Source organism: Sminthopsis crassicaudata, chromosome 2, assembly GCF_048593235.1.
Source record: "Sminthopsis crassicaudata isolate SCR6 chromosome 2, ASM4859323v1, whole genome shotgun sequence".
Lineage (NCBI taxonomy): Eukaryota > Metazoa > Chordata > Mammalia > Dasyuromorphia > Dasyuridae > Sminthopsis > Sminthopsis crassicaudata.
Window position 1 is genome coordinate 608,480,244 of NC_133618.1, and position 21,385 is coordinate 608,501,628.

The following is a 21,385-nucleotide window of genomic DNA, read 5'->3' on the forward strand; positions in this document are numbered from 1 at the left end:
GAATAAAATGGCTTTCCTTTCAGCACTCAGCCAGGGAGAGTTCTGGAATCACATTTGGGGAATATAAACAGTTAGGGGCAAACATAAGGCAGTTCAGGTTTTACACAATCATGGCAACAAAAGTGAGATTTATTCAGTGCTGAATTAAGCTCTTTATATTGTTTCTACTTAAAAAGGAAATGTATTGACTACAGTTCTTCTTACAGATTTATCTTTCCTGACATCAAGCACATTCATAGCCTATTTTAAATTCCAGGGAACAATGTCGGTCTCAGGAAAGCGAATACCAGAATGTTTCATCAGACCATTTGGAAAGTAAGGAAAAGCAGCGCCATTTTTGATGCTCATAAAACATAGACAAGGTTGATTATCCTACCAGTCTTAACTTCAAGTTAGAGAAATGCTTGTTTGTGAGAGCTGAAGTCTGGTCCAAGTTAACCTTTTAAAAATCCATTTCAGAGACATGTTATTAAACAGACAGAAGGATTCTTGGCTGCATTTTAGGGATGCATACTTACTTGGCCTGAATGTAGTTTTATATCACACTGAAAAACAGTGAGAAGGATTAAGGTTAGATGAAGCAGTGATAATAACAATTAAAGATAAGTGAACATAGCAAATAACAGAATATTTGAGCCAGAAAGGATTTTAAGGAAAATATAGTCCAGATTCTTCATTTTACAAAGATCCAGAGAAGTAACAAAATGCCAATGTCACATAGCAAGTTGCAAGAGAGAAGTCTCTTGATTTTAATTTGTATAATCTTTCCAATACAGCATAGACTTGTCCTGAAATACTTATATTTCTTTAAATTTTACCTTGTTTTATCACCATTTTAAACATTTCTTACATAAGTGTGCAAATATTTATATTGTTATTTCAAAATATAGTTTTATGGAAAAAGCATAATCAGTTAGATCTGATTATATTGCTTCTTTTGGGGGGGTTCTTTTTGGGAAAACAAAATCAGTTGGTCCACCCATGTCAAACCAAGGTATACTATTTATGTAGTGGAAACTATCCAAATAGCAATCACTGTGTGACTGGGTTAGGGAGGAATATTAACTCTTACAAATACAAACCTATCCCAAAAAATGGCAAATAACAGTTATAAGCAAAAAAAATTTCCTTGGCTTCACCAACCATGTATTTGGTAAATCCTATTATGCTGTTACAGAGTGACTGACTGGAAATATATTCAACTACTCAGCCTAATTTTTGGTGGTAAATAAAAATTCCCTACAAGCCCTGAAGAATTCCATGGTGTGCCATTTCCTAAAGGGGTTATGATATATTTGAGAAATCAATCAGTATTTCTGGGCAAGAATTCCCTATCCCAATAAAATGCAAAGCCTTCTGCACAATGCCCAGGAGTTTAAGATTCATTCTGCAGTTTTTGTTATTCTTCCCCCCTCCCCATTTCCTTTCTACCCTGTTACATGCCTTTGGTCTTAACCTTTGGTCTTAAGGAATCTTTCCTCCTTGTTCAAAAGCATTTCAAAAGGTTAAAATGAAGGGGGAAGGGGAGTACATGCCATACATAAAGAGCAAACCCTTTTCAGAATTAATCATGCCCAGACTGTATTTCCCGACAAAGGTTTCCATTGTTAACTTAAAACAAAACTATGCAACTGGAATCAGCCCAGTATGGTGGGAAATGTCGCAGACAGGAAGTCAGGAAAGAGTCCCAGGTGTCAATCCTGACTCTGACACTCAATAGTTGTATGATCTTGGGCAAGTCAGTGATCTTTCTCTATGTCTGTTTTGTTATTATTATTATTATAATAATAAAATAATAGAACTGGGCTTGGTGTTTTGTATGTTCAGAAGCTCTTCCAGTGAAAGTTCCTCCACCTCTAAAATTTAATGAATCTGTTAGTTATGCTAGGAAGCAACAGAAAATATAGAGCTTTGGGCCCATTGGGTCATGAGATTCTTCTAAGAATCATTTGTGTTTTCACAATCTCCTCTTGAATGATATTAGGAGCCTTCTTTCTCCCACCTGGCCTTGCTAACTAGATACTTTTCTTGCTCTCTCCTCTTCAGTCTCTCCTAATTACCAACCCTACCCATCACTCTGAAAACCTTGGGGGAGCTTTATTTCCCCTAGTTATTCAAATGGAAGTTGTTTCATGCCCAACAAGAATCTTCACGCATTAGGTTTAATATAGAAATTCAAACGTGAGCACATAGATAGATAAGGAGGAACAGGGAGGGGAAAATACTTGCCACACGCAGGTTTGAGGATTCTTGTCGGGCATCCAACAAATAGAGGCCCAGGGTGGGGTGGCTCACATTTCTCACTCTCCTGCCACTAAATGATAGGAGCTCTGGGAGCCAGGGACATTGGGACTCTCTCCACCCAGCCTGCTGGCTTCTCCCCCAGGGCCTGGGGCCGAGCGATGACAGGGATGTAAGAAGTATACTTCTCCCCTGAGAATAGACTCCAGCAGAGTCTATTACAAAGCCCACCTACTTTCCCCTTCTAAACCCAAGATTTCCAGAACTCTCAATACCATTTTTGTTATTATCTCTTAGTCTTTTTCCTAAAACCAAAAACCACTGTTTTACTCTGTAGAGTAGGGTTTTTTTTTGCCTTAAGGATCTTACCTTGTTTGGAAATATTTGGGAAGGAAAAATTTCTTTTATAGTAGGAGAAAAACCTCAGGTTTTCCTCCTCCCAGCCTCTAGGCTGTGAGCATGGAGGAACCAAATACATCTGACACTCAGAAAGCACTTTTTCATGAGCTTTACTTAATAAATTCATCTGGACCCTGATTTGGGGCATTGCTGCCTAGATCCAAAGGAAATGTTTTGAACTCTAACTTAGAGTATTTCTATCACTCTTCTTGCACAAACTATTTAAACAGTATGTACTCATGTACATAACAATTATTAGAATAGCATTTGTTAAGTTCTTGGGTCAAGGCTAAATGTAGGCAAACAGGTAAGGAGGCAAGTTTGCTTCATCTTAAGTTTCCCCTTTCTTCTTGTTAGTCAGACAACAAGTATTTATTGAACACCAACTAGTTGTAGCATAGAGCTAAGTGCCAGGGATACAAAAAAAAAAGGCAAAACAAAGAAATAAACAAAAATCTAACAATAACAATAACAACAACAGCAACAACAACAACCCAGTCCCTATTCCCAAGGAGCTCACATATAAGAGAATAGGGGGAGACAGGAGCAATGTTCTTACCCTTCCTACTTTTCCCTGCCTTAGTGGGGCTCCTTCCCTTCCCTTCTCTGGTATCAAAGCCTTAGGTGAGGGTTCTTAATTTGAAGCCCATAAACTTTTTTAAAAACAATATTTTGGCAACTATATTTTAATATAATGGGTTTCCTTTAAAATCCTATGCCGGTTGTTGTGTCTATTTAGAAGCATTATTCTGAGAAGATCTATAGTCTTCAACAGTCTAGCAAAGATGTTCAATATAAAAAAAGATAAAGAACTGCCTTAAACTCTTCCCTTACCCACCATCAAAACCTGCTCACAGAGGTCTTTTAGTCTTAATTCTGCTACTAACTCATTATGAAACTTTAGGCAAGTTGGAACTTTATGTATCATTTTCCTTGCCTGTAAAATAAAGGAAGGGGGGGAAGATCTATTTTGTTATCTCACAGTAGAAGTGCCCCTGGATTCTCCTGGTCTATAATAGCAGAACTTAAGCTTTGACAAAGAGTACAGTTCCTTCAGCAAACTATAATTACATTCCAAGGATCTGCCCAGGTAAGTGAAGAATCTCAGTACTACTAGATTGGATATTTGTTGATGCATTCTTTGGTTTTGACATCATTTGACACAAAGGAAAATGGCTTTTACTCCTATGTAATCCCCTTCCACTTCTACAGTGACAGTGAAAGAATAGAGGAAAAGAGAGTCAACATTTGTCCATGCCTTCAACCAATTATAAACAGTAACTTAACTAATGATACTCTACATGTGAAATCCTCATCCAGTGACCAGGGAGTGGTCATAATTCCAATCTCAAATTTGTTATGATTAAATTCCTCTAGTAATTTATCCATTTTCACTATTAACAAGAGAGATGGAAAGACAAATAACAAGTTCTTCTTGGAGAAGCAAATCAAGGAATTAATTGAGTCAATTTTATCATGCATCCAAAGGCAATAAGTCATATAATTTAATGGGACATTTGGCCATCTTATGTTGCAGTGTTCATGTTATTTATCTGCAAGAAGATCATCATGAAGGAATTGTACTGAAGTAGCAACATATCAAGAAAGAATGAAAAGTTAGAAAAATTCTAGAAAGAACTCAAAAAACCCTCCAAATTAAATCAACATATACTTTGAATACCTTTATGGCAAAGGTGATCATAGGGAATGAAAGTACAAAATATGCTGAAAAACATAGATCAGTAATAAAAAACCAGAGAGACCAAATGCCTGTAACCTATCACAAAGTCTCATGCCTATATATCATATTTTCTTCAGGTAATAAGATAGCATCAAACTGTACATATCAACTTCCTGAAATAATATTTTAAATTGACTATGTTCTAAAAAAAATAGGAAACAACTGATTACTGATGTGAAAGTCATTACCAAATCTGCTGTCAAAATCATCATCTAATCAGAGGAAAAAACAATAATGAGAAAAACTATGGTGGAGCATTTGGGGTAACTTAAGCTTTAAAATGAAGAGGTGACACTAAAAAACAAGAAGTCAATAAAAGAACAGACATTTTCACGGACTGCTACCATTTTCCAAGAAAGTTAGATCAATGTAAGTAAAACATAATAGTAAGGAGACCAAAAGGGCCTAAAAATTACCTCAAATAGCAAACATTTGATCTGCTCGCTAAATGGAAAGATATGGCAGCCAAGGTCAAAACCAATTTAGAAACTCATTTGTAAATCTTTTGGAAGAGGATGACAGGAGATTATGAGATACACTGCCTCATAAAATAGTGAGAAGCAGAATAAATTTACAGAAATTTTGGGAAGAGATCTAATGAACAAGATCCCAAGGTAGTTAGGCATGAAAATAGAAGGATACTAAGCATTTAAAAATTAAAAAAAAAAATCTGTCAACCAAACTCTTTTATTCATCAGTGTTTGTCCTTTGGACTGTGACGTCAGGAAGGAGATGCCATGACATGCAAATGAATTGGATTTAAATGAGGGAAGACTGTAAAAGGTCACCTGCCTTACTTTCCCCTCCACAGCCATTTGAGTCCAGTGGCAAGATATAGATCAAGAAGACTGGAGATGGTCCTGAATTAAATGGGAGACCTTGGCCTTTTTAAGCCACTTTTGAAGACTTTTAAAATCTTCAATAGGTCTCAGTTTGAAGGAGGCCACATCCAGTCAGTGATACAATGGAGCAACTATATTTAAACTCAAATACCCCAAATTGCTACCTGAGGAAGTAGCAATGAAACTAAGGAAAACCAAGATGAGAGAGTTGTTGGATTTTACAAAGAGAAAATCATGGATAGCAGGAAGCAATACAATTTGGAAGATTTTGAAAAATCAATTATTAAAAATCTTAAAAGGAAGATGCCAATTGCTTAGGGGAAAAAATTCACAGACCTCATTATTAGTACCAAAATAATTAACCCAGAAAATATTTTAAAACTGTTGAATTATAGAGATTTTTTTAAACCTCTATAAAGACATGATGATAATAACTATGTATACATCAAGGACATCTTTGAAGAAGATATAAGAAAGAATCAGTTTAGGCTTTCACAAATTTTATTTTATAAGTGGAAACATCTTTACTGTTATACATTGACTGGCTGGAATACAGAGAACACATTGTGATTTATTGGGCTTTTTAAAATTTTGCTTCAAAAAAGCAAAACATAACCTTAAAGGCTCTCTTCTCACAAGGCATATCCCATACATATGTCAAAATCATACAAAAATCTTTGGAAAAGTAGCAAAGATAACTTCCTTCAACATGATTATTAGTATCAAGCAAGTCATAAAACATGTCCAAAAGAACTAATCTTCTTCCTACCAAAATCTGTTTGTTCCTGCTAACTTTTCTCAGTCACCTTTATCTCTTCCTCCATACAACGGCTATGCCCCTGCATAATAGTATCTCTTGCATCTATACTTTCCTCTCAATTTCCACTGGAAGCATTCTGAGTCTATTCTCTTCTCCCTTAGAATAACAGTCTTTTCTTTGGTCTTCTCGCCTCTATTCTCTCCCTCCTTACAATACAACAGCACTTAGTCTTCCTAATGTACCACTCATATGTCACTCCTCTCTTCAAAATCACCTTCAGTGGCTCCCTTTTACTAGCTAAATAAATTGACTTCTGATTCAAGGCATAAAAGCCAATTCCAAGGTGATAAACCTGAGGGATCAAGAGAACAGTGATGCTATTCCCAGTCACGGTGAAGTTGAAAAAGGATGTCAGAGGCTAAAATGATAAAATTCTGTTTTTAACATGTTGAGTTTAAAGTGGGAGTGGGGTGTGAAAGTGGTAATGCCCTGTGGGGTGAGAAGCATAGGAAATATGTGAGAGGTCAGTGCTAGACATGAAGATTTGGATGTCACCAGAGCTGACAGGTGAAACTATGAAAATGGATTAGAGCCAATAAAATGGTAGAGTAAATATAGAAGAGCAGGCTATGCTTTGGAGACCCACATAAGTGACTGCAAGAGGGGAGGAGAAGAGAGAGGGAAAGACAGAGTCAGAGACATAGAGGGAGACAGAGACAAAGGGAAGGAGGGAGGAAGGAAAAGAAAGATAGAAAGAAAAAAAGAGAGAGAGTGAGAGAGAGGAGAGGGAGAGAAAGGAGAGAGAGAGAGAGAGAGAGAGAGAGAGAGAGAGAGAGAGAGAGAGAGAGAGAGAGAGAGAGAGAGAGAGAGAGAGAGAGAGAGAACGAGTGAGGAGGGGGACAGAGGGAGAGATTTGAAGAATGGGGAAGAGTCCAGTGTCATAAGGAATTAAGTAGGAAATTAATTCAAAAAGTCATTCTTTTATCTAGCACTTCCCAAACCATGACAAGCCACCCACTTCTTCCCCCACTTTGTGCTCTTTTTCTTTGTCCTCCCCTTGACTACACCAAAGTTAGCTGCTGTTGAATACAGTAAACCTAGTAACTGCTCCCAAAGTGTTTCTGTTAATGAACTGTGATGAACTTGCAATAACAGCCTCCTGGTTTTCCTCCCTGAACCAAAGATTCTTAGCCTCTAAACCCAAGATCTAGAAATGAAAATAAATCCTAAATGTAAATACCCTCTTCAATTGCTTTGCAAATTACTTTGTATTCTGTTCTTCCTGGACTTCCTTTTACAAATGGCTTGGCATGCTGACACAACCTATTTTGTTATTGCACTAATACTTTCAGCCAAGGGTAATAGTGGATCAGAACCCACATCATTTCCTCTCTCCTTTTAAAGGAGAATCTGAGAATTTTATCTGAAGAGCTTACGATTCATCTACAATCATTGAAAGAATCACAAAAGTTCTGAAATGGAAAGAACTTTCAAAGATTAACCCACTTCCCATCTTTACAAATCTGAAAACTGAGGACCAATGAACAAAACAAATTATCTAAGGTGAAAAAAGCAGTAAGTAACTACAATCTCTATCACTAATTAGATGCCCAAATAGCCTTTAATAACTTGGACACTTCAAAGTAATCATTCAAAGTGTTCTTCCCAACTTCTTCCATGTAAATAACAGTGACAGAGAAGAGGGAAAGATCCCCAAGAAATATTAAAAAAAAAAAAAAACCTAATAACTAGAGTGGCTATATATGCTGTTTAAATTCCTCATTGTTTTGCTTGATTTCTTAATTTTAAGGCGTGAAGGATTAATCACCTCTAGAAACACTGCTGTTAGAAGACGTAAAATATTTAACAAGCTGTTTTAAAAATTAAACCGCCCAAGAGTTCTTGGTCTGTGCTCATGGCAACATGTGAGTCTTAAAAATAACACCAAGAGTAGTGCTAGAGTATAAGAAGTTAGAGTGAGCCTGTTTCAACTAGGTCTAGATTGAAATCAATGGGCTGAATCATGGCACCAGGATTAGATTTTTTTTGTTTTGTTTTGTTTTGTTTTTTTTACCTCTACAAAGACATATACCATAAATACTAATAAATTTGAGAAGGAAAAGAACATTGACAACTGTGGGGATCCAGAAAGATCTCAAAAAGAGCTGAGCCTAGAAGGAAGATAGGGATTCTGTAGAGAATGGGTTTGAAAGGAATAAGTATAAGGACCTGGGCTCAAATCTAGATTTTTCTACTTGCTATTTTAGGAAAGTCACTGAACCAGTCTTGACCTCAGTTTTAACTGTGAAATGAAGAGGCTGGTCTAGATGACCCCTAAAGTGGCTTCTCTTTATAAGATTCCATGATCTTCTAGGATTTTTTTTCAAGCTCTTAGCAGACTATGATTGAGAGCTCCAGAGGGAAGAGCAAGTCATTGTCTGTTGGTAGAGGAGTTGGAGAGGGAAGGAGGACTTTTTTCCTTTCTCTCCCACCTTCTGAAGAAAAGAATGGGACTAGCTTTAATGGGTTTATCTAATCCTAGGCTTCCAGACTTAAGAACTAGAAAAAAATCATAATTTACAATACTTACCCTCATTAATAATTGTACTGGAGACATCAAAATTAATTTATTTTGAAATATTTTCCCATTTCCTTCTACCATGAATATTGTGACAAAAGAAATAAGCAAAGATAAAAAATAAGCAGACTTATGAAGCAGTCCTTCAATTCTGTTCTTTTTCAGCCTGGTATTTCCTTAAAGGTTAACTGACTTGCCTACAGTCACACAGATAATATCTGAGACTGAATTTGAACTCAGATCCTTTTCCTGCAGCACTGGTGTTCTATCCATCCAGATGCCCCAAACCTATTTTTTCTACAAGGTACTGTGCTTGGTGATGGAGATAAAAATATTAAAACAGAAATCTCTTCTACAGCTTGAGGATTTATCCCAAAGTGTCTTTTCAGTAAGTATTTAAAAGGTCCATGGGTCTAAAGATGAAAAATAAAATTAAAGAGCTGAAAATGAAAAATATACTGGCCTTAGAACCCCTTTCCTCCACCCCACCCTGCTCCACCCCCACTGCTCCTAAGGACAGCTGTCTTAGAGGCAAGCAGTATCTTCTATCAATGCTCAGGCATGACTAGTATTTCCAAGTTCCTGAGGAGCCTCACCCCCTCACACCTGCCAATTTTAGCTCATTAATTTACCCAGTAGATTACCATCCAGGCTCCAAGAATATCAGAGAAAAAAAGTGCAAAATCAACCACAAGTCTAAAATGGCCTTGTGCAAACTCCGAGAGTTTTTCCAGATTTCAAGCTACAATTTTTTCAATATCATTATTTCAAAGGTTTTCCACCTCTTCTTTGCCAAGCACTGGCTTATTTTATTCCAGGGACCTTGTTATCTGTATATATAGGAAAGGGGACACCTTGTTCTTTGTACATTCCTAAGTTCTTTTTTTGTTTGTTTTCTTTCCTTATTTCTTTTAAGACTTTTAGGATTATGCCACATAATTGCAGGGTCACATAGCTAGTAAACTTCTGAGAGCGGATTTGAACTCAGGCCCTCCTGATTCCAAATGTACTATCCACTACCCCATCAAGCTGGCCCATATATCTAAGCTCTACTGCCCACTTCTGACCCTTTTTATCCCTATGTTATTTTAGAGAGAACATGTTGTCTTAGAACTAAACCTCCATGAATCAAGGGACCCCAGTCCTAGGGCTTATTAAGTTTCTGTAACCTTTCTCAAGTTTGGACCTCAGTTTCAAAGGATCATGGATCTAAAGCTGAAAGCAAATCTGAGAGAGCAGCAAGATGGTACAAAGTGCTGATAGATCAAAAAGAATTGAGTTCAAATCCTACTTGAGACTGGCTGTGTGATCCTAAAATTTCTACCTCAGTTTCCTGGTCAGTAAAATAGGGTAATAATAATAAATAATTTTCAGGGTTATTGTACAGATCAAATCAGATACATAAAAATGTGAGTTCTTAGTCCAGGGTAAAATGACTTGTCCAAAGCCACTCAGAGGTGTCAGAGGTCAGCTTTGAAACTAACCAGAGTTCCTCCCCCTATACCATCTCATTTCTTCAATTGCCAAATAAAGAAATGTCTAGATATCTTAAAGTCCTTTCATATTAGCCTTTGTTTAGGAGAACACTGAGGGTGGAGGGACCAACTCAGCTCATCACTGGGGGATAATTGTGTCTACTCTGACACCCTGTTATTTGTCTGGTTCTCAGTTGTGACAAGTAAAGTCCAATCTTAACCTCTCACTAACCTTTCTTAGACCCTGACTTTGAATCTACTTCAACAGTGCCTCCTACTCCAAAAACTTCTCTTAGTCTTAAGTCTTAGCCAGTTCATGGCTCTAAGAATAGAGTGCTGGCCCTAAAATCAGGAGAACCTGGGTTCAAATGTAGTTTCAGCTTCTTTCTAGCTATGTGACTTTGGGCAAAATCATACAAATTTCTATTTGCTTCAGTTTTCTGAATTGTGAAGTGAATATAATAACAGCACATATGTTACAGGGGTGTTATGAGGATCAGAGATAACACTCATTGCTTAAAAAAAGCATAGTTTTAAAAGCACTTAAGATTAGTGTACACTATACGGAGGGTGCTATATAAATGCTTATTCTCTTCCCATAATAGATTTCAAGCTAGAAAGTTATTAATAATCAAGTCCAAACTCTCATTTTAAGAAGATGCAATTGAGGTACAAAGGTTAAAATGACTCACTCAGGAATGTTTAGATAGAGGACATTTGAGGCAAGATTTGAGTTCTGAGTTCCAGTTCAGTGCTCCATTCACCATTCCATGCTGTCCGTCTCTCTTGTTGTTGACCTGTACTTTAGTCCTTACTCTTACCCTATGTTGGAACCTTTCCCCACCTCCACCAACAAACCCAAACAACACCATCACTCACATTCAGAAAGCCTGACAGCACAACCCTGGCCCACACAGGGGTGTGAAGAGAGAATTCAGTTAAGACTGTAGGCTTATAGGTCATTCCTGTGTTTTCCTTACCCAACTTATCCTATAACCAAGGAACAGGCATATAATAATATGTGTGTCCCAGCCAAAAATCAAATCTAACCAGGAAAGAACAATTAGCAAATCAACTCACCTTCTGTTTATATTAAAAACAAAGTAATTATTGACTTGTAAAGTCAACAGGTTCTGCTTGATGACACATTACCAAATGAAACTACCGTATGAGGATTTCACTTGTGACTTTTGTAGTGAAGTTTCCCATACACTTAGATTTTTGGAGTCAAAGCAGAAGGCTTTGGTTAAACTGATTAAATGATTACATTAATCATCAATTTTTCAACTTGAAGTCTAAAGAGAAGTATAATTGCTAGGTATACTCACTATTCTACCTGGAGACAAATCAGCAAGAATTCACTAAGTGGGGGGTAGCCAGATTGTCATCTAGATATTTCTCTAACATTGTCTCCTCTCCTCCCCAGGGAAAAGTGAAGGACATCCATCAACAAATGTACTGGCCAATAGCCCATGATTTCTTCTTCCAGAAGGAATGATTCTGTTTTGCTAGAAGGGACCTCCAAAACATGGGAGCTTCGAAGATTCCTGGAGAACACCTGGAAGAATTTTCAGATCTGGATTTTCGAAGTTTCTCTAGTCTGCCCCTTGCTGGTCTCAGTAACCCTCTCTCACCACCACTTCTCCTCCTTCCTGTTAAGGAGGTGATAGTAATGGGCTCTGGATTTCTCCTCATTTCTCTAACTAGCCTAGGTTGGGAGTATAGGAAAGAATGTCTCTTCCCTTATCTACTCTTGACCTGGGCACCACTGGAAACTCTGAATCCCAGAAAGAACTCCCCCCACCCCCATCCCAGAAAAGAAAAGGTATAAGAAAAAGGTGACTGTGGGGAAAGATTGGTAAGGGGTAAAGGTTCTTATGGAAATGCCCATTTGCCCCAGAGAAGGATCCTGGGTACAAGTAACCACAGCCAGAGAATCATGAGCACTTACTGCGAAGGCATTTTAAAATTGTAGAAGGAACCCCTGGCTTTGGAACACTTTGTTACTATTGCCTCTGTAGGTGGTCAGTTCTATAAACACTGTCTGATTTGCCAACAATTTTTTTTCCACTCTGTGGTTGCCTATTAAAAAAACAACAACTCCAAAGAGCTACAAGTAAATTCTACCCTCTAACTAGCAAAGCTCCGGGAGAGGAAGATGCTAGCCTGGAAGTCAACCCAGATTCAAATTATCTATCTAGTTACTCCAGCCCATGAAACTTTGGAGAGTTATGTAACAAGTAACTCAGTTTCCTTATAAACTCAGTTTATAAGTTACAATATATATATATATACAAGTTATAAAATGAGATTAATACCTATCCTTTTTTGAATCTAACATTCTTGAAATTAGAAGGGGCTGTAGACATCATCTTGTTCAACCACTCAACCAATACAGAAATCCTTTATCTGGCATCCCTTTCTTTTCTTTTCTTTTGTTCTTTCTTTTCTTTTCTTTTTTTTTTTTTTTTTTTTGTGAAGACAATCTGAGTTAAATGACTTTCCCAGATTCACACAACTAGTAACTGTCAAGTATCTGGGATTAGATTTGAATTCAGGTCTGTCCATTGCACTACCTAGCTACCTTTTTTCTTTCTTTTCTTTCTTTCTTCCTTTCTTTTTTTTTCTTTCCTTCTTTTTTTCTTCATTTCCTTTTTTCTTTCTTTTTCTTCCTTCCTTCTTTTCTTCTTTTCCTTTTTTCTTCCCCTCCTTCCTTCTTCTTTCTTCCCTTTCCCTTTTCCCCCTTCATTCCTTCCTTTTTTTCTCTTCCTTCCTTCTTTTCTTCTTTCCTTCCTTCCTTTTTTCCTTTCTTTCTTCCTTTCTTTTTTCCTTCCTTCCTTTCTTTTATTTTTCCAGAATCCTTGATGTTCTTCCTGCCTTTGGTTGCATACTTCCATGCTTAGAGCGCTCATTATTTATGAGACAACCTATTTTACATCTAGCCAGAGGAGGATGCATGCTATATGATGGGAGTTCCAAATGTGAATGAAAAAGACAGTGTGTGAATCCCATGTCTGTAACTTACTAGCACTATAACCTTGGACAAGTCACTTCTCCCTAGATTTTGATTTTCTCAACTGTAAAATGAAATGGTTGGGCTGAATGGCTTCTAAGGTCCCCTCTAGCTCCATTGTGATCTGTGATTCTATGAATTCTAGAAAATTCCTCCTTATATATAGGACAGGAATCAGACTCTCTCTAACTTCTATCCATTGGTTCTCCTTTTTTTTCTATTGTAACACAGTAGACCATGAAGATGAAGGCACAGACACCCTTTCAAACTGTAAAAAGCCATTCCCAAATATAAGATTGTTATTCATTTGTTCCTAGCTCAGATGAATCAGATCTGAACCCATAACAACAGAGGCACTATAAATAAAGTACATTATATACCATATGGGGATGGCAATCTCCTTAGTGCTGTGGTCACCATTTTGTAGTATTTTCTGAATTGATGCCAAAGCATAAAAGATCCCCAGTCTCATAAGACATAAGACATCTAGCATCTGAGCACTCTAACCACCAATAAAGGCTTTTGCTTTGATGTTCCTCAATTTCTACATCTGTGTTGGTTCTTCTGCCAGAGTCACAAACTTTTTAATTTTCTCTCTCTTTTTTTTTTTTTTTTTTTTTTACTAAGCACACTTATATCAACAAAAGCATAGAATATGGCTAGAAAGAAACTAAGAGATTATATAATTCAATTCTCTTGTTCTATAGACCGAGAAACTAAAACTCAGAGATGAAAATGATTTTCTCAAAGCAACTCAGCTTTGAGTTGCACACTTGGGTTGCATACCCAGGACAGCATTTAGCAAAGCCTGCATGCCACAGTAGACAATTAATAAATACTTGTTGACTTGACAAGAACCCAGGTGCCTCCTGGATTTAGCCTCTAGTGCTCTTCCCACTATTCTACACTGCTGCTCTTTATTAAACTATCTACTGTTTGTTGGTCAGGATTTCATCAGCATATCATCCACATTGGATGATGTCACATTGTTAGGATTTCATCAAATGAAATGATAATGTATATAAAACACTGCAAATATTAAAGTCATAATAATAATAACAACTTTATATAGCACTTCATAAGCACTTTACAAATATTATCTGATTTGATCCTCACAACAAACAATCTTAAATGATATTGTGAGTCTATTTTGCATATGAGTAAACAAAGACAAATAGAAGTTAAATGACTTGCCCAGGATCACACAACCCAGAAAAACTGCACTATCATCATTATTATATTCTTATATTTTTAAAAACTCTGTGAGCATATTATATTTATCCCCTCATCAAGATAATATAAGCTTCTTCAAGGCTGTTCAAGAAACTATTTTCTTTTCTTTTTTTTTGGTCTTTGTATCCCTGATACCTAGCACAGTAGCTGACCTGAGGTTCAATTTTCAGAACTGAACTGAACTGAATCGTCTTAGGGTGATTCTATCCTAATAGAACTTGTGATCATTCTTATTTTTTCCTAAAATAGTCTTAGGTTCAAGTTTCTGATTCCATAAATAGATTTATCAATTCACATTTGAATGTTGAATGCTGGCTTTTATACTCACTATTCAATATCTTTTTATTCATGTCTTCTGTGACTATAGTTAGAAATACCATGGCAAGGTCAAAAAGAAAATAAGTCTTGGATGGTTGCTGCCCACAGGGAGTTTACAATCTGGTCTGGGGGTAGAGGGTAAGGTTAGGAAGTCTACAAAATAAAGTGTGGTAAGTATAGAAAATTTATGAGTCAAGAACAGGGAGAGTACAGAGGAGGAGGTAAAGATCACTTCCAGCCATAGCAACTGAGAAGATTTATCTGTCCATTTCTCATTGAGGTTATTCTCTGCTTAGCCCCATCTATATCTCTAAACAAACGAAATCATGGCTAACAAAAGCTCTGTATCAGAAACCCACTCCCTTGAAACAATCAGATGATGGTCCATTCTATACAACAACTATCTATCTTTTCTGATCCCTGCTTGCAAACTATAACACACTCCATGGGACTAATTGTTTCTTGTTAGAAATATTCTCTCCTGTCAGAATGCCCTAGAGGACACAGTATTGGTGATCCTTTCTCACAGGAATCATAGTAATGGAGTTCCCACATCTACATACTCACAATAATTTATGCCCAGCTTCCATCTTAGGCTAGGTAGAAGCTGGCAACCCAAGCTTCTAGCTCCTTTAGTAAGATGAATGATTAGCCATTATCCCGGGGTTGGGGGTGGGCACAAATGCAGGCTAGGGGAGAAAATAAAACAAAACAAAAATCTGCCTTCTTGGGCCCTCCCTAAATGAAGAACCGACTGTCTCCCTCCTACCTCAGTCTCCTCTCAGCTCTCCCTCAACCCAACAGCTTCAATTGTCCTGACCTGCATGAGTGATGTTGTACTACAGGAAGTGATTTTTTAAAATCATAACCAGATTTCTATGAAGTTCAGGGACTCACAGGGAAAAGAAAGATTAGAAAGAAAAACAATTTTTTTAGGCATTTGGTTTGGTAAATTTGGAACAAGAAACATAGAATATAATTCAATAAATGTCAAATACTTCAGAACATACTTTAATTTTATATGATGGCTAGTTAAGAAGAAGAAGGGAGGAGAAAGGAAGCCCACAGAGGGAAGAACAAGAGGCTGCTAAGGAAGAGAAGGTTGGGGTCTGAAGGTCTGGAGTTAAATCTTCCACCGTCCACTTTCTAGAGGTGGAATCTTGGCCAAGTAGATTCATCTTTCTGTCCCTCAGTTTCGTTAGCTATAAAAGGACCATGATGATAGACAAAGACATACTGTGTGTGATATCAACAAGTAGGATAAGTGGGGCATTAACATGCAGCCTAAGCTGCTATTATTACTCCTGTTAATAGAGGATAGGGGAAAGAAGCAGAGTAAAGATCCAGGCTCAGGGAAAGGGAGACATGCAGAGAAGGTGGCAGAGTGTCCCTGCAGGTTCCCCAAGCTCAGGCAGGCTTCAGAAGTTAATTAGGGGATCTGGAAAGATCAGTGAAATCATGAAAGCCGGGAAAAGGCCAAAGCAAGAGGAGAATTCAGTACACACTAAATCTAACCATGGAAGAGGAAACAGGAAGGCAAATAAATGGACAAAGAAAGATTCCTGATGGGCACTTAAAGGAAGTCATGAAAGGATAATTATGCTATTTCATATGTGAAATTTATTTATTTAAATGTAAATGAATACTAAGCAAGTTTAGTAGGTTGTTTTCATGTTTCATGTGGATTTCATCAAAACATTTAAAAAATGTTTAAAAATAGGTAGCTGATTAAGCAGTCATAGTTCTTCAATTATCTTTTATTATTATCAAGCCTCCCAAAATCCATGGGGAGAAATTTTTCTCTGGGCTATCTGAAGCAGTTACCAGAGGAAAAGCAGATCAAATCAAACTGGTTTAAGCCATAGGTTAGAGGACTTTTTAGTACTAGGACTTGACTAATAAGGAAGACAGCATGATATAGCCAAGTGTCAAATACGGACTCCAAAGTCCTGAGTTTGTATCTACTACTACCATATGATCTCTCTAGGATTTAGGTTCCTAATCTGCAAAAAAAAAAAAAAAAAAAAAAAAAAAAAAAAGGAAGTTAAACTACATGATCTCTTACAGATGGAGGGAGAAAAGAGAGTATTGTCAGTTGTCTTGACCTATGTCTTGCCACTGGACTCTGATGACACTGGAAAAGAGAGGTTAATGACTACATAGCTTAAATCCAATTCACTTGCAAGTCAAGACATCACCATCTGGATGTCCTCTTCCAGAATGAAGGATGAACAACAATGATTTCACAGATCATCTAAACCCCTGATTTCATATTAGAGGAAACTGAGCCACAGGGAAGCAAAGACTATGTAACTCATAAATGGTCTAGACTAGTCCAAGGCTAATTTGAGATAAGTCAAAGGTGACTGCAAACTCATTCAAACCTTCAGTGAATTCAAATCCAAATGGACCCATCCTTCAGTTTGTCCTTAATCTCTCTGTCTCTTCCTCCCCCTCCAATCGTAACCCAAGTAAGTCCATCCTAACACAAACTCTATAATCTTATCATAAAGAAAATATCATATAGGAAAAACTTATTTAATATTGTTATTTTTATCTTCTAATAGAAGCATATTATTAGCATCTTATTTAGCTGTTCATGCTCTTTTCCTCCTCTCTTTCCTTAGTCCTCAAGATCCAGTTATTGACTTTCTTTTACCAGTAACAAGGAGTCCATACAATCAGAGGAAAAATCAGTGAAAAGTGAAATATCAGGCTATTGTATGTCAATGAAGCAGCATAGTGTAAGGTAAAAAACCCTGGATGCAGGGGAAGGAAGCATTGGTCTTTGTCAAGGAGAATTTCAGCCAAAGGCATCCCAGAGATCATCTGGTCTAAAGCCTTCAATTTACACATGAGGAAAGTGAGGGTCAGAGAAAGGAAGGGATTCACCCAGCACAACAACCACCACCACAACAACAGTAAATCATCTCAGCTATCAAGAGATAGGATTGAAACTTGGATCTTCGGATTCTTTGTCCTTGGCTGTGACCTTTGGCCAACTCATTTCACCTTCCTAATTTATATCAAATCTACAACATGGGAGAGGATGGATATAATGTATATATTACCTATGCCACAGAGTTGCTGTGAGGATAAAATAACATAATGTAAAATGCTTTGTAACAGTAAAAATTGGCATATGAATGTGAGCTGTTGTATTAGCTTTGAGAACATAAAATCACCTTGCTGACCAGACCCAGAATGGGGGATGAAAGCTACGTATTCAGAGAATCCTTTCATATTATAAGCTCCTACTTCTCAGACTTCAGTGGGCTAATATTTCCTGTCTTTGGACTATTCATTCACGGAGCCAACCTGCACTTTTTTTACAGACAGAGGAAGGATGACAAAAGACTCAGCTGAACAGATGAATACCCTAAATAAGGGTACTGTTGCAGAGCTCTTGTCACCTGGGGTGTTACCTTCTTAGGCCTATGAAAGTCTCTAAACAAATAACATCCTGGCTAACAAGAGCTCTGTATCTGAAACTCACTTCCATGCAACAGTCAATCAGATGACAGCCCATTCTGCACAACAAATACCCATTTTTTCTTGATCCCTACTTGCAAACTGTAACAACACATAGGACTAACTGTGCCTGGTCTGTATGATAGTGTATTGTAGTTAGAAGATAGGGCAAGGAGAGAAGAAAGGAGAGCTGAAAAGTTTTGTTTTGTTCTGACCCTTAAAATAATAATAGCAGCTCACATTTCCATAATATCTCTTTTCAATAATGCCATTAATCAATATTATTACATCCCACCTCTTCCTTTTACAGCTATAAGAATCTGGACTGGAGAAGTTAAATGATTTTCCCTGGGTCACAGGGTTAAACAGTAAGTGTCAAGAATGGAAAACCTGAATTTGGGTCTTTAAACTAAAAGATCAACACTCTTTCCAGCTGCTCCACTCCCAAAATGCTTTCTCTCCCCACGCCCCAATAAAACATCCCAATCACCACCCTGAAAACCTTAGTTGAACTATATAACCTCCAAGATCCCTTCTAGATCAAAATCTATAGCATTCTGGTTTTGGGAAGTAGAGTGTACCAGGGAGGGAAGATTCAAAGAGGTTTTTTTTTTTTTTTCTTTTTTTTGCCAAGGAGTAACTGCTTGGGTTTTGTGTCACTTCCAAGTCCTCCAGACTAGGAATGAGGTTTCTGCTCTCCCCTTGAAGACTAACTTTCCCTTAACCCTGACTCCCAAGCAGAAGCCTCCCTGCTACACCAGGTGTTCAAAGAGGAGAGAAGGCACAGGATCTGCCCTTTCAACCAGAAGACAACTCCTTTCTCACCAGTTATGGCACACACACACACACACACACACACACACACACACACACACACACACTCACAGAGAGAGAGAGTTCTGTAAACAGAATCTTAAAATCTAAAGAACCCTGAAAAAATCTTAGAATTCTAAAAATATTTTAAAGGTCATCTAGTTCAACCCCACTTTACAGATAAGGACACTGAGGACCAGAAAATGATGTGAAATCTAGGTCAGAGACATGTGAAAATCTAACATATGATCTTTTACAACTGGGGTAACTGTATCTTTGTGTCTTCATTTTTTATCCTCTCCCCAAAAGAAGAAAATCCATTCAAACCATCCATCCCATTCTCTTCCCCACTGCTACCACCACCAAGCAAGGACCACCCCAGTTAAAATGGTCCTCTTGTAACACGAGAAGATCGAGCCGAAGAGAGGCAGCTTAAAATAAAAATTGTTTTCAATAAGTGCTAGGCTTGTCTTCCCGATCTTCCAGGGAAAAGAGGGAAGGGTCAGGGCCCCCTTAACACCCGCCAGGTTCCACCGTGTTCTCCAAATACATCCCTTCCCTACTGATGCAGAAATCAATTCAAGCAAGCAGGCCTTGTGACCAAAAAGAGCATAGAGAACTCACTGTTTGAAGAAATTCAAAGGCTCTGCCCAAACATGCTGAGAAAACCCCGGCTTTTGACGAAACAAGCCAGGCACAGTAGGGTCCCCTTCGGCTTTTATGTGGCAATTTAATAGTGCAATAAATTTCTCTCCCTCCTTAAAGAAAACACGCACTGGTGGATTTCAAAGACATCTAATGACAACGGCCGCATCGGGGCTGCAGAATTCCGTAGCCCATGTCAGTGGGGAGACTGGCACAATTAGATACAAGCTTTGATGGATATCTGGAACGGGGCTATCATTTAACCAGGGAGGCCACAGCAGAAAACTGCAATACTGTATCGAGAGCTGCTCTGCCAATCCACACAGTTGTATTGTTCCTTCCCCTCCATGAACACTTTTCAAAAGGACTTTCCTCCCGACAAGTGGGAAGAGAGCCTCTGGCTGGGAGGGGAGTGGGGTGCAACTAAAAGCTCTTTATGAAAGCTACGAGACGGAGGTCCAGTCATTTGTCGCTCGGTCTGTCTGTCTCACCAAAGTAACCAAGGAACGTCCAAGCCAGGAATGCATGCTTGGCTTACAGCGCCCAGGGCGGGCGGGCGACGCTGACAATCGTGTCATCAATGGAGCCGCCGATGAATGAACACCTGGGATGCTGGCCCCAGACTCTCCCACCCGCCCACCCGACCGTCCCTCCTCTCTCGGTCTCGGTAGCAGCTGGCGGGGAATTCTCTACCTATAGCTTTACCTCACAATGCAAACCCACCCCTTCGGAGCTCCGGGGCTCCCCCCACCCACCTATTTTGCAGGAGGAACATTTCCCTCTACCGCCACCTCCCCCTTCCCCAGCGCCCGGGGTGTTCGCCGGAGTCTCAGGAAGCGGACGGAGAAGAGCCCGGTCCGGGACTACCATTTTACCTTTCCACATACTACGTGCTGCTGTGGCCCCGGGAAAGGGGACCTGGAGTCCCCTCCACCAGATGGCCTTTCGAAAGCACCTCCTCCGGGCGCTCCAGACAAAGGGATTCCTAGCTGGGGGGGTGGGGGGGAAGAAGGGGGGCCGCGCCCAGGGGCTCCAGGACCCTCCGCAGTAATCGGGGGAAAGTTGCGCGCGCGCGCGCAGAGCCCTGGCAGAAGCCCGGGGCGGGAGCCGGAGCAGGAGGAGGAGGATTTACCTTGGTGATGCAAGCCCGTGCCCTTGCTCCCCTAGCACTCCATGCTGCAGCTCGCCCTGCTCTGTTTTTCTGTGACACAGGACTGACTTCACCGACACATGAGCCGCGGGCCAATGGGCGAATGCGGCCTCCCCCTCATTAACATGCATCTGGAATCCTCCACTCGGGCCGAGGCTGGCCGGCGGGAGGAGTCGGTCCTTTCCTCCGCTCGTGGCAGTGACAGGAAGGGGCGTGGATGCCAATGGGAATCGAGGAAGCCGCCGAGCCTACCCAGCCTCCCCGGCTCATTGTCAGTCCTCGAGGGCCGCCGCCGCCGCCGCCGCCGCCGAGCCTAATGCTTATTCCCCAAAGATAAAAGCGAGGGAAGGGGTGTTGCTGCTGCTCCTTCCTGGCGTGAAGGCTGCAGACGCGGGACCTCTTACAAACACTTCCCTGTCTGGCCTTGCAAGCCCGCGTGCACTTGGACGTGGACCTGCCCTTCCACTCCGGGCTAGACGGGAACGCGCTGGGGAGGATCGGCGTTCGGAGCGCCAAGGGACACCCAAGGGGCTTCTCTTTGGCAAATGAGGAAACTGAGGTTTGGGGGAGCCTCAATCCTGGGAATGAAAGAGCTGGCTTCGGCTCCTCCAACTCCACATCCAGGATTCCGTTCAGGGCAACATGGAAACCCCCTTTCCCATAGAAAATGCCATACGACAGACTAATAGTAATAATTCTGACATTT

The 21,385-nt window shown here is 39.4% G+C and overlaps 1 protein-coding gene across 4 annotated transcripts in view; it reads right to left on the reverse strand.

The window, feature by feature from the left end:
- Positions 1–20,786, reverse strand: part of SORBS1 (sorbin and SH3 domain containing 1) — a 291,490-nt gene extending 270,704 nt beyond the window's left edge. For 3 of the 4 annotated variants that reach the window (XM_074295931.1, XM_074295929.1, XM_074295930.1), the window contains exon 1: positions 20,662–20,786. Coding sequence is in view for 1 of the 4 variants with exons in the window: in XM_074295928.1 (XP_074152029.1) it covers positions 20,405–20,414 (10 nt within the window). In the remaining 3 variants the exon portion in view is untranslated. The other variant, XM_074295928.1, reaches the window with a different exon arrangement.
- Between the last annotated feature and the right edge of the window lie 599 nt (positions 20,787–21,385).